Source organism: Antedon bifida, chromosome 10 (assembly GCF_963402885.1).
Source record: "Antedon bifida chromosome 10, ecAntBifi1.1, whole genome shotgun sequence".
Lineage (NCBI taxonomy): Eukaryota > Metazoa > Echinodermata > Crinoidea > Comatulida > Antedonidae > Antedon > Antedon bifida.
Window position 1 is genome coordinate 7,522,346 of NC_136235.1, and position 12,992 is coordinate 7,535,337.

The 12,992-nt window shown below is 30.4% G+C and overlaps 2 protein-coding genes across 3 annotated transcripts in view; both read right to left on the bottom strand.

The window, feature by feature from the left end:
* LOC144853836 (uncharacterized) overlaps positions 1-12,992 on the bottom strand; it is a 185,563-nt gene that overhangs the window by 79,006 nt on the left and 93,565 nt on the right. The gene's annotated exons all lie outside the window — the stretch shown is intronic.
* LOC144854409 (uncharacterized) lies at positions 802-4,886 on the bottom strand. Its single transcript, XM_078712356.1, has 5 exons — positions 4,293-4,886; positions 3,177-3,314; positions 2,389-2,601; positions 1,882-1,937; positions 802-1,132 (listed from the first exon to the last, which is right to left on the bottom strand). The coding sequence occupies exons 2-5, from the start codon at positions 3,243-3,245 to the stop codon at positions 937-939; spliced, it is 534 nt and encodes a 177-aa protein (XP_078568482.1). The 5' UTR covers positions 3,246-3,314; positions 4,293-4,886; the 3' UTR covers positions 802-936.

The following is a 12,992-nucleotide window of genomic DNA, read 5'->3' on the forward strand; positions in this document are numbered from 1 at the left end:
ATTGATTGCTGTAGTTATAAACCAGGCAAAGAGGGATGGATTGATCCTATAACTTGGTTACAGGAAGGCACCATAGATACTGGTTACCAGGATGATGACATTGTAGAAGAAGCTGGCCAAGATGATAACCAGGTACAGTAAGTTTAATATTGTTGATTCGGTGTACATTATTAGAATTAAATTCTAGTGTTTTTTGTTTTCATATACTGTACATACATTAATATATTTTAGAAGGTGGTTGATCGCGACGACGATGAAGAAGAAAGGGGCGATGAATTAGTTGTAAAAGGTAAAACTTCCAGAGGTATTCCATGATGCCGAAATCATGATGTGCAAGTTAGGAAGGGATGCATTTTTTGAAATTACAACAATTGAGAGACCAAGCTGCATGGATGAGATTGTCAAACATTAGGTAGGCCAAGATAACCGCATTCATTCATATTAATATTGTTTTGGCAATACATACACAAAGTAAAAATTAAAGTGTTTTGCAATGTTTGAAATGGCATGGAAATTGGTTTTAAATACTATATGGCACAAAACGAAATACAAGAATTAACTTTTCTTTGTTTATTAACATGTGCGAGGTGAATATTTACATTTTCTTTGTAATAGTACTACTGAGTTAACTGTTTTATTTATATATATACATACAATAAAATAACAACTATGAACTTGGTTACTTCATGGTGCTTTATTATTAAATATTTGTCTTATATGACCAGCAAAGCTGGCCACACTTATCAGGTAATGTACAAAGCATGAATCATGCTTTGTATATTACCTGATGAGTGTGGCCAGGTTTGTTGGTCATATAAAACAATTTGTTAGTATTAAAGCACCATGAAGTAACCAAGTTCATAGTTGTTATTTTATTGTATTAAGCTCTACTCATGGTATTGAGCACTCTCTTCTGTTGGTGTGGCTTTTTACTTTTCAAATTTCTGTTTCGTTGTCTTCTATGTATGTGGTTAAGGAGACACACTCCATTGTGGCACCGTTGCTGTTAATTTGAAGGTGGACTGGTGCTGGCAGGTTGAGGAGGTCTCCTTCAATTCTTGATCCTTGAACTACTGTTACGACATATTCGTTTTCGTCATCGTTTATCAGTAGATCAAATGGACGTTCCAGTCTGTGATATAAATAATACAATGCATAAACAATGTTGTGAAACATAGTAATATTATCTGTAAATTGAATTATGTAAATACATGTTTTGCTTTTTTGTGCAGTTGTTGGATTTTGTTTGTTATAAATGTTTTGTTTGTACAATATTAAATTTGTTTGTTTTTGAAAATAATAAATATTGTTGTTCCCAAGTAATTTCATAGTGAAATTGCTTTGGAAGGGAATGTTATATATACGAAATTTTGAACTTGTAATAATTTTCAATTGTTTATAAATGTTTTTGATTTGTCAGAATAAGTTTCTGTAGGACTTGAATTAGTTAAACCTTGGGGTTGGGTTGCTCATGTATGTTAGCAATATTGCATTCTGTTTTAGTTGGAATTATGTTAAATTAGGTGTGGGGTTTAGTTGGTTCGCAATAGCTAGATAATTTATGGATAAAAACTTTGTCAGAGTGGGAATTTGATTCATTAAGTGTCAAACAAATTGATTCATTAAGTGTCATATACAAATTACATTATTGTAATAGAGGAGATTATATTGACATGTTGTTTTATATGTTTCTATTGTGGATAAGAGGTGTTATTCTGAAGTTAGAAAGGTTTGTTAGCCCTATAGTGATATATTTTTGGTTTTACCAATGCCAGCCAGTTTCAATGTAGAAATTGACCAGGACTTTTTAAAATTTTAAATGAATGTGTGCATTTGTTTTGGTAAATACTGTAAAATAGGATAATGAAAAGGATTACTTACTCATCACTGGTTATGGCAATCAGTTGGCCAAATATCTCCGTCTTTTCATTGATGTACTAGAAAAAAAAGAAAGTGTATACCGTATAAATTTATGATTGTTTGAAATTTCATCAGTATGTTTGGATATTTTCAATTTAACAATTGACATTTTTTTGTTTAATATATAGAAACATTATTGTTTAAGGTTTAATATATTGTAAGTAAATAAACCTGGAGATACAATACATTTGGCAAAATTTAGATAAAATATTTAATGTTATATGAATAACAAATGATACAACATTATTCAAGCAATACTATTTTAGGAAACGTGTGTAATAATTTGTAAATTAAAATTTGAAATATTTAGAAATATTTGGTTGCAGTTTTGTCAAAGCGAATGTAAATTGTTTGCTTAGTGCTAAATTATGTATGTTTGCATGGTTCTTGACAATAAGTAAGAGAGAGAGATATAAGTATAGTAAATGATGTGTTTTAAATAAAGTAATATTTTTCATTTGTACATACTTTCAGCATCATGGTTGGAGTTGATTCAATTCGTTTGGTGTGCTTCCATTGAGTGATTATGACACCAGTCACCTCAATTCTTAGGTCAAGAGCCAATTCAATGTCTGTATGGTCACCCCATAGCGAAAGTTCCACTTCGTTTTTGTTGCTGTCTGTTAGACGGAGTGTGCGAAGACGTTTCTGGTCTTGGCCGACGATTCTTACTTCTCCCATCTATATAATAAGTAACTTATATATTAAACACATAATATTGTATACAAAGAGAAAAACAAAATTGGTGATGTATTGTATCCTTAATATTATATTTAACCAGAATTTACATCGAATTGTCTTCAATTAATAATGTAGGGAATTTATACATAAAATAAACACTGAATTTGGTAAGTTTAGTTATGAAATATATAAGCCAAAAGGAAAGAAATGATATATTTCTTATTTAACAATTTTATTTACAATGTTATTACTGTATGTAAGCAGACTTAGTTATTGTAGATATATAAAGATTCGATAGTACATGATTTGGCTTATATTTTTTGGTTTGACCATACTCCTTTAGCTGTAATTAAACTCGTCGCAGGTCATGGCGTTGACAACGACAATTAAAGATTAAAGCGCATATGGCGTTCCATACATATGACGATATTAAACTGACGGCTGCTTTGGTTTGCAGTAGTGTTTTTTTTTTGTTATAGTTATTTTGATATAAATTTACAAATGTAAAATTTTTGAACGTTGAGAATCAGGGTAATTTGTATGTAAATATGTAAAAAAATAATTTGTCAATATACCTCCGTTATTTTCCCTCGTACCGATATCCTTTTTTTTGTCGGGCTACTTGGAATATCCGATATCGGCATTATGGCAGGTTTTCTGTATTCTTGAATTAAGGTTTGGTTCAATTGAAAAGTGGGTCCTTTAAAGAAAAACTGAAATAAGAAATATTTTATTAATTATTGTTTGTTTTTTTTTAGTAATAAATGTATAATCATAGTTGTTTTGAAAATGTGTATTTGTTATAACGGAAGTGTTTGCATCACATAGTAGAAACGAAGTTATCATTCTATTTTATAACGTGCTGTTGTGTTATTGTGATCGATTTATACAGTATTTGTAATGTTGTCTTTATAAGTGATAATTTTTTCGCACTAGGTCGGGATTGATACTTAATTTTACATATACAGTAATTCAATTTGGTTAAAAAATCTACGGAGGGGATGTTGGAATGAAATTATATGTAATGTAACATGAACAATCATAATTATTTGGCGCATGTTTTGAAAATCAAACGTAATGTTTGAATATCCGAAATTGAGATACTGAAATCAATTAATTTAAAATTTGAATATTATGGTAAATGTCTAGATACCATTTGTGCTTCCAGTACAGTATATAGTTTTGTTTTTACAATTATTGTTGTTAATTAGCATGTAAATGCAAAATCTACAAAGAAATTAACAGGGCGTTTAATTTTACGCCGTCGGAAAACGGAATTCTTATTGTGTAGTTTCGCACTTTTGTTCAATGAGAATTGTTCTATTATTATGCACAATTACTAAAAGCAATATAATGAAACACTTTTATTATCTGTATAAGACATGTTGGTTTTATTTAATGGAAATCATATTAAATTTTTAGCAGCATTTTTAAATAACGGAGGACATGTAATGTTGTAATCTATGCATTTATCTGCCTTGAAATCGGAAAATCACCAAGGTAGTGTTTATAATTTTGGTTAATCGTTTTTGTTAAGGAAAAAAAACCCCGTTTTTTCAGCCTTTTATTATTGTTTTGGGTTGTCTATACACATTTACCTATGCGATATATGTTTTGTTGCCACATTGGTGCCACATATATTTTTATGATATTTGAAATAGAAAGAATGAAAATCGTAAACATCATCTTACCTTGGTAGTTGGTGCCAATGATAATTTTTTTTGTTGATCCTGTCCACTGCGATACCATCTTTTATGGTAAAAAACCTGTCTACAGGCATAGCCTGTACTTTTCCGGCAATGGTCATTTGACTGATGTCGTTGACATAACACTCGTACAATGTAGTGTCGTCATCTTTGATGGCAATGTGGCCCTTAAGGAATTGCCTGCTTCCTTTGCCGGATCCTAGACTTACTTTTCTTAGCTCAAAACTATCTATTAGATAGCAATTAAGCGATTTGCAGGAGGTTTTTCTAGTTGAGGTTGACGCAGCCATTGCTTATGAGAGAATGAAGTATAATTATGATATCAAACATGTACAATTGGGTTTGGTCGCATCATAGTCGGGAGGAAGTGTTAATCCTACATCAAACGTTTTTGGGGAACCGCTTTTCGGCGGCAGTGCTTTAGTGATGCGCAGATTATAAACCAGATAAACATTAATAGTGTTGTGTAGTCAGTAGTGTGGAAAATTGCTGATAATTGTTTTAATCTGTAATTTTCTTAGAACAAGTGTAAAATTAACCAGAATACAATAAGCAATACTGTAATTATAATATGTTTGTTTTCCAAATGTCATTAATGTGAGGTTTTTTATTTATTATTATTATTATTGCTGATAATAGAAGTTCTGACGATGAAATAGCCATGTTTCATTGAAATGTCATTATTCATGTTATGAAAACTGTTTTCCCCTTGTTTTGTTAATGCGCTGAATTAATTTAAATTAAACGTATGGTAATGGCTTAGTATCTATCTAACATAGTTTAGAATGTATGTACAAAATGTTTATAGTAATCGATATTATTATATTGTAGATGGAATTTTTTGACAGTAAACAATGTATTGTTTTTGAAAATGTGACATGATTTGTTTTTTGCAATGATTATTTGTTTGAATTTCTACGAGGACATAATATGTCCTCGTACAAATTCATAATAATGTGGTTTTTCTTCTGATCAAATATTTTTTTCTAAGAACAAAACAATTATGTCTGTTTTGTTGTGTCTTGTCACCGTTTCATCATTCTCTCGTGCCATCATGTGTTTAAGATTTTAAATGTATATTTATATCATCAAATTGTCGTTGTATCATTGAGGAGTTTATGCATTGGCAGTTCACCGGTGATAAATACTATGTTGTTAAATTTACGGTATGTTATTTTTTATGCTTTTTGATATATGTTGTACTCTGATGTTTTAATAGCATACATAACTTTTAGTGATTAAAAAGTTTTTGTTTTGTTTAATTTAGTAAATCATCAAATGAAATATTATTATTATTTTTTGTTTATCAAAATTGCAGTCATGTATAACTATAACCTAAGCTTAAAAAACCAAGCACATCCTCATTCTATTGCTATTATATTTTTAAATAATAAAGTTGTATTATTGTAAAAGGAACAGCATTAATTAACAATAACAAATGTTTTCCTATACTTTAACCTCACTGTATTTGCTTACATGCAATTTCTTGACATTAACACATTCCTAACAACTGTTGCCTTCAGACTAGTTACCATGGAAATTAATGATTGTAGGATGTAATAGGATATAGAGGAGTGTAATTTAGCAGCAGTGTGTAATGAGCATAGAAGAATTAGAGTTTCTTAATAATACCAGCATGGCCAAAGAAAATATTACTTTGCTATTACTGTAGCATATCACACCATAACAAATTATCAGGAGGGGGAGGAGAGAAATAAATTTAGTTAGTTTAAAAAATAATTAAATAAACATTAACATTTGTAATAGTATTTTTCTGCAATTCATCAACTGTACAGCATTAACCAATTAAATAAATAGTGGGTTGAAATTGACCGGGTTGTAAAGAAATAAAAAGAAGAAAGAATAATTTAGGACTCATAACAAAGTATAAAAACAAATATACATATAAAATTTACCCTAGGAATGTAAAATAAATGACAACTGTTCTTTTATAATCTTATAACAATAGCATTTTAATCCATATGTTACTGCATGCTAGTTTCTTTACCTTGAATAACTAAATGTTATGGCATTGAAACCATCTTAACTGTTGTCTTCAGACTAGTTACCATGGAAATTAATGATTACAGGATGTAATAGGATATAGAGGAGTGTAATTTAGCAGTACATGTTATGAGCATAATAATAGCAGTATATTTCTGCATGGTTATCGACTTTCCACTGGTACAGAATATAATACCGAGTTATACAGTAATGTATAAATTATAATATAAACACATAAATTGCAAGTTTACCCAAGGAACGTACAGTAAATGATTTTACTATAGGCCTATATCCAGATATATTCAACAGATTTTTCTTTGAAATTTCATTTATAATATTAGTTCCATGGTCAATATAGGTATACAAAAAAGTAAAAGACAGTAACAACTCAACAAAATAACTGAATCTGTCATATTGTATCTAGCATAAGGCCAAGCTAGGCCAACATAATCTACTACAGTCCCTTATATTGGGTTACTTATAGAGATCAGTAGCCTAGTCCTTGGGCTAGTATTTTAGTTTAGGATGTTGCTGTAGGCCTACATAACTTAAAACAATACTAAAATAAACATTAGTAATATTCATGTAATAATTCATGGCTGTTTGTTATTAATTCTGTCTTCTGTAATTTTTAATCGGCTCCTCACATGGTGGTTTCACATGTGCTCACCACTCATGGCAGACACATTAACTAACTACAATGAATTAGGCCTACAGTACTACATATAATTATTATAACCAATAATTCCTTAAACTCACCATAAAATGGATACTTGCATCTGTCTCACAAAAATGAACGATATTTGAAAACAAATATTCAAGAGAGTACTTTATAACTGTATGCTTCTCAGTTAGAAAAATTCTCGAATTAATTTCAGTCAATTGATTTCTCCATCTTCAGTTTTTTTTAAGGACAACGACAATGAGGGCGTCATCATGTTTTTAGATACCATCATAAGGAAATTGAGCTCAATCAAGTTGTAGTATACAGTATACTGTATATCCATATACAGTGCAGCATAGGTGAAATTACGGGACACACATCATGTTCTAATTTTTTGGTATGATGGAATTATCAAAATAAACTTGAAGTTGACAATTTCGAAAGATAATGAATTGAGCAAATATATAAAAGAATTGTAAGAGAAATTGGCACGTAGAAGCGCAATGCGCGCTCTTTGAAATTTGCATAACTTTGACGAAAGAGATGAAAAAACTACTTTTTAACTTCATCTGGCCATATGTTAACGTCACAACATCCGATAGGCTTGGTTTTTATATGAATTCATATCTACATTTCATCAGCTTTCATAATAAATTATAATCATCAAGGTAACCTTCAATTCTGAAGAGCTGTAAGATATTCAAATTTACGGCGAAGGTGAAATTACACGACCTACGTTATTCAAGTTTTTACGCGTGATGACGTCATCAAAATGAAAACACTGACAACTTATGAGAGAGATAAATAATTAAGCAAGCACACACTGACATTTGTGCGAAAATCGAGCTCAAATAGCGGAGATGCGGTCTATTGAATGTGATAACCTACACAAAACGGAAAAAAATCCAAATTTTTAAATTCAAGTGGCCATTTGATGATGTAATACCATTTTGTACGTCTAATGTGTATATAAATTTATATCTACAACTCAATGGCTTCCCGAATAAGTTAAAAAACTTAGGGGTCATCGTGCATTCTGAAGAGTTATTTTCATTTTAAAAAAGACATATTTTTCACCATTTTCAGAACTTTTGTGAAATTAATGTGCGCATTTTGTCTTTTTTAACGTGCTCGTATACCGTTATTTTAAGTCGGAATGGACTCAAGATCGGTGAATGTACTAAGAATTGTGAGTAGAATGTGATTTATACATCAAATTTCATTTTTTACGCCTTCTAAGAATCGCGTACGCAAAAACGTGTTTTTGCGCAGTAATTTTTTGAAACACGCAAATGGCCTAATTCATGCTCTAAATTGATCAAAACTTAATTTTAAGCTTTTTAAAATCTTTGCGCGCGATTTCACGTGCATGACCTTGAGATGCGCAAGTTTTTATTTGTTAATATTTTTTACCTTAACCTGAAATTTACGTGTAGTGGATTTCATAAATATGTGATAATGAATTATGGACATATGATTGATAATGTGATTTCACAAAATGGCGTATACGTGACGTCACGGATGAGTGATCACGCTGAAAAGCTTATTATGGCTAAGTTAAAGTATTTGAAAGACATTGTGAAATTTTTGTGATCATTGTTATTCAACTTTTTGAGATAATTGTTAAACAAAAAGTGTACAGAAAGAAGAATAATAATAATATTTTGTACAATAACAATAGGTGATCATTTTATTCTAAATGATCACCTAATAATAACAACTAGAATTTAATTCGTCACTTTGACGAATTATAGGTGATCATTTTTATCATTTTATTGACATTAATATTTTTTAAACATGCACGTATGTTAACATACAATCGGAAAATGTTGATGTATGCCATCCTATTATACGGTTATACTATAGTGCTGTGCCTATTATATGCCATATACATTATGTACAGTATATACTGTATATCTATATACAGTTAGCATTGGTGAAATTACGGACACACATCATGTTCTAATTTTTCGGCACTGATGACATCAAAATAAACTTGTGGATAACAATATCGAAAGATAATGAATTGAGCAATAAAATATAACAATTGGAAGAAAATTTGGCACGTAGAAGGGCGGTGCGCGCTCTTTAAAAATTGTATAACTTTGACGAAAGAGATGAAAAAACTACTTTTTAACTTCAACTGGCCATATGATAACGTCACAACATCCGATAGGCTTAATTTTTATAATAATTCATATCTACATTTCACCAGCTCTCATAATAAGTTATAAACATCAAGGTCAACTTTAATTCAGAAGAGCCGTAAGTTATTCAAGTATACCTTGTAGGTGAAATTACGTAACCACCGTTATTTAAATTTTAAGACGTGATGACATCATCCAAATGAAAATATTGGCAACTCATAAGTAACATAATTGGTTGAGGTAGAATATATTAAAAATTTAAAGAAAATCGATCACAGATAAGCGAGTTGCGCTCTGTTGAATATGGTGGTCCATTACAAAAGGGGAAAAAACCCTATTTTAAAAATTCATGTGGCCAAATGATGACGTCATACCATTTTGTACGTCTAATGTGTATATACATTTATATCTACAACTCATTGGCTTCCAGAATAAGTTAAAAAAATTGGGGGTCATCGTGCATTCTGAAGAGTTATATTAATTTTAAAAAGGCCTTATTTTTTACTATTTTTAGCACTTTTGTACAATTAATGTGCGCATTTTGTCATTTTTAACCTGCTCGTATAGCGTTATTTTAAGTCGGAACAGACTCAAATTTGGTGAATGTACTAAGGATGGTGAGTAGAATACGATTTGTAAAAAAAATTCATATTTTTTACGCATTTTAAGAATTGCGCACGCAAAAACGCATTTTTGCGCAGTAATTTTTTGAAACACGCAAATGGCCTAACTCATGCTCTAAATTGATCAAAACTTAATTTGGAGCTTTTTAAATTTTTAACGCGCAATTTCACGTGCATGACCTTGAAAAATGTAAGTTTTTATTTGTTAATATTTTTATCCTTCACCTGAAGTTTACGAATAGTGAATTGTATTGATATGTGATAAAGAGTTATGGAGATATGATTGATAGTGTGATTTCACAAAATCGCGTATTAATGACGTCACGGTTGAGTGATCACGCTGAAAAGCTTATTATGGCTAAGTTAAAGTATTTGAAAGACATTGTGAAATTTTTGTGATCATTGTTATTCAACTTTTTAAGATAATTGCTAAACAAAAGTGTACAGAAAGAAGAAGAAGAATAATAATAACAATAAAGATTTCATACAATAACAATAGGTGATCATTTTATTCTAAATGATCACCTAATAATAACTAGAATTTAATTCGTCACTTTGACGAATTATAGGTGATCATTTTCATAATTTTATTGACATTAATATTTTTTAAACATGCACGTATTTTAAAATACAATCAGAAAATGTTGATGTATGCCATCCTATTATACGGTTATACTATAGTGCTGTGCCTATTATATGCCATATACATTATGTACAGTATATACTGTATATCTATATACAGTGTAGCATTGGTGAAATTACGGACACACATCATGTTCTAATTTTTCGGCACTGATGACATTATCAAAATAAACTTGTGGATTACAATATCGAAAGATAATGAATTGAGCAATAAAATATAACAATTGGAAGAAAATTTGGCACGTAGAAGGGCGGTGCGCGCTCTTTAAAAATTGTATAACTTTGACGAAAGAGATGAAAAAACTACTTTTTAACTTCAACTGGCCATATGATAACGTCACAACATCCGATAGGCTTAATTTCTATAATAATTCATATCTACATTTCACCAGCTCTCATAATAAGTTATAAACATCAAGGTCAACTTTAATTCAGAAGAGCTGTAAGGTATTCAAGTATACCTTGTAGGTGAAATTACGTAACCACCGTTATTTAAATTTTAAGACGTGATGACATCATCCAAATGAAAATATTGGCAACTCATAAGTAACATAATTGGTTGAGGTAGAATATATTAAAAATTTAAAGAAAATCGATCACAGATAAGCGAGTTGCGCTCTGTTGAATATGGTGGTCCATTACAAAATGGGAAAAAACCCTATTTTAAAAATTAATGTGGCCAAATGATGACGTCATACCATTTTGTACGTCTAATGTGTATATACATTTATATCTACAACTCATTGGCTTCCAGAATAAGTTAAAAAAATTGGGGGTCATCGTGCATTCTGAAGAGTTATATTAATTTTAAAAAGGCCTTATTTTTTACCATTTTTAGCACTTTTGTACAATTAATGTGCGCATTTTGTCATTTTTAACCTGCTCGTATAACGTTATTTTAAGTCGGAACAGACTCAAATTTGGTGAATGTACTAAGGATGGTGAGTAGAATACGATTTGTAAAAAAAATTCATATTTTTTACGCATTTTAAGAATTGCGCACGCAAAAACGCATTTTTGCGCAGTAATTTTTTGAAACACGCAAATGGCCTAACTCATGCTCTAAATTGATCAAAACTTAATTTGGAGCTTTTTAAATTTTTAACGCGCAATTTCACGTGCATGACCTTGAAAAATGTAAGTTTTTATTTGTTAATATTTTTATCCTTCACCTGAAGTTTACGTATAGTGAATTTTATTGATATGTGATAAAGAGTTATGGAGATATGATTGATAGTGTGATTTCACAAAATCGCGTATTAATGACGTCACGGTTGAGTGATCACGCTGAAAAGCTTATTATGGCTAAGTTAAAGTATTTGAAAGACATTGTGAAATTTTTGTGATCATTGTTATTCAACTTTTTGAGATAATTGCTAAACAAAAGTGTACAGAAAGAAGAAGAAGAATAATAATAATAACAACTAGAATTTAATTCGTCACTTTGACGAATTATAGGTGATCATTTTTATTATTTTATTGACATTAATATTTTTTAAACATGCACGTATTTTAAAATACAATCAGAAAATGTTGATGTATGCCATCCTATTATACGGTTATACTATAGTGCTGTGCCTATTATATGCCATATACATTATGTACAGTATATACTGTATATCTATATACAGTGTAGCATTGGTGAAATTACGGACACACATCATGTTCTAATTTTTCGGCACTGATGACATTATCAAAATAAACTTGTGGATTACAATATCGAAAGATAATGAATTGAGCAATAAAATATAACAATTGGAAGAAAATTTGGCACGTAGAAGGGCGGTGCGCACTCTTTAAAAATTGTATAACTTTGACGAAAGAGATGAAAAAACTACTTTTTAACTTCAACTGGCCATATGATAACGTCACAACATCCGATAGGCTTAATTTCTATAATAATTCATATCTACATTTCACCAGCTCTCATAATAAGTTATAAACATCAAGGTCAACTTTAATTCAGAAGAGCTGTAAGGTATTCAAGTATACCTTGTAGGTGAAATTACGTAACCACCGTTATTTAAAATTTAAGACGTGATGACATCATCCAAATGAAAATATTGGCAACTCATAAGTAACATAATTGGTTGAGGTAGAATATATTAAAAATTTAAAGAAAATCGATCACAGATAAGCGAGTTGCGCTCTGTTGAATATGGTGGTCCATTACAAAAGGGGAAAAAACCCTATTTTAAAAATTAATGTGGCCAAATGATGACGTCATACCATTTTGTACGTCTAATGTGTATATACATTTATATCTACAACTCATTGGCTTCCAGAATAAGTTTAAAAAATTGGGGGTCATCGTGCATTCTGAAGAGTTATATTAATTTTAAAAAGGCCTTATTTTTTACCATTTTTAGCACTTTTGTACAATTAATGTGCGCATTTTGTCATTTTTAACCTGCTCGTATAGCGTTATTTTAAGTCGGAACAGACTCAAATTTGGTGAATGTACTAAGGATGGTGAGTAGAATACGATTTGTAAAAAAAATTCATATTTTTTACTCATTTTAAGAATTGCGCACGCAAAAACGCATTTTTGCGCAGTAATTTTTTGAAACACGCAAATGGCCTAACTCATGCTCTAAATTGATCA

What these genes read in the sequence shown, in the direction of transcription:
- LOC144854409 (XM_078712356.1), bottom strand. Translation starts at nt 3,245, where the DNA reads ATGCCGATATCGGATATTCCAAGTAGCCCGACAAAAAAAAGGATATCG. An exon ending in TACGAGGGAAAATAACGGAG is followed by an intron (nt 2,602 to 3,176) that starts GTATATTGACAA and finishes CTTATTATATAG; the next exon opens with ATGGGAGAAGTAAGAATCGT. An exon ending in ATTGCCATAACCAGTGATGA is followed by an intron (nt 1,133 to 1,881) that starts GTAAGTAATCCT and finishes TTTATATCACAG; the next exon opens with ACTGGAACGTCCATTTGATC.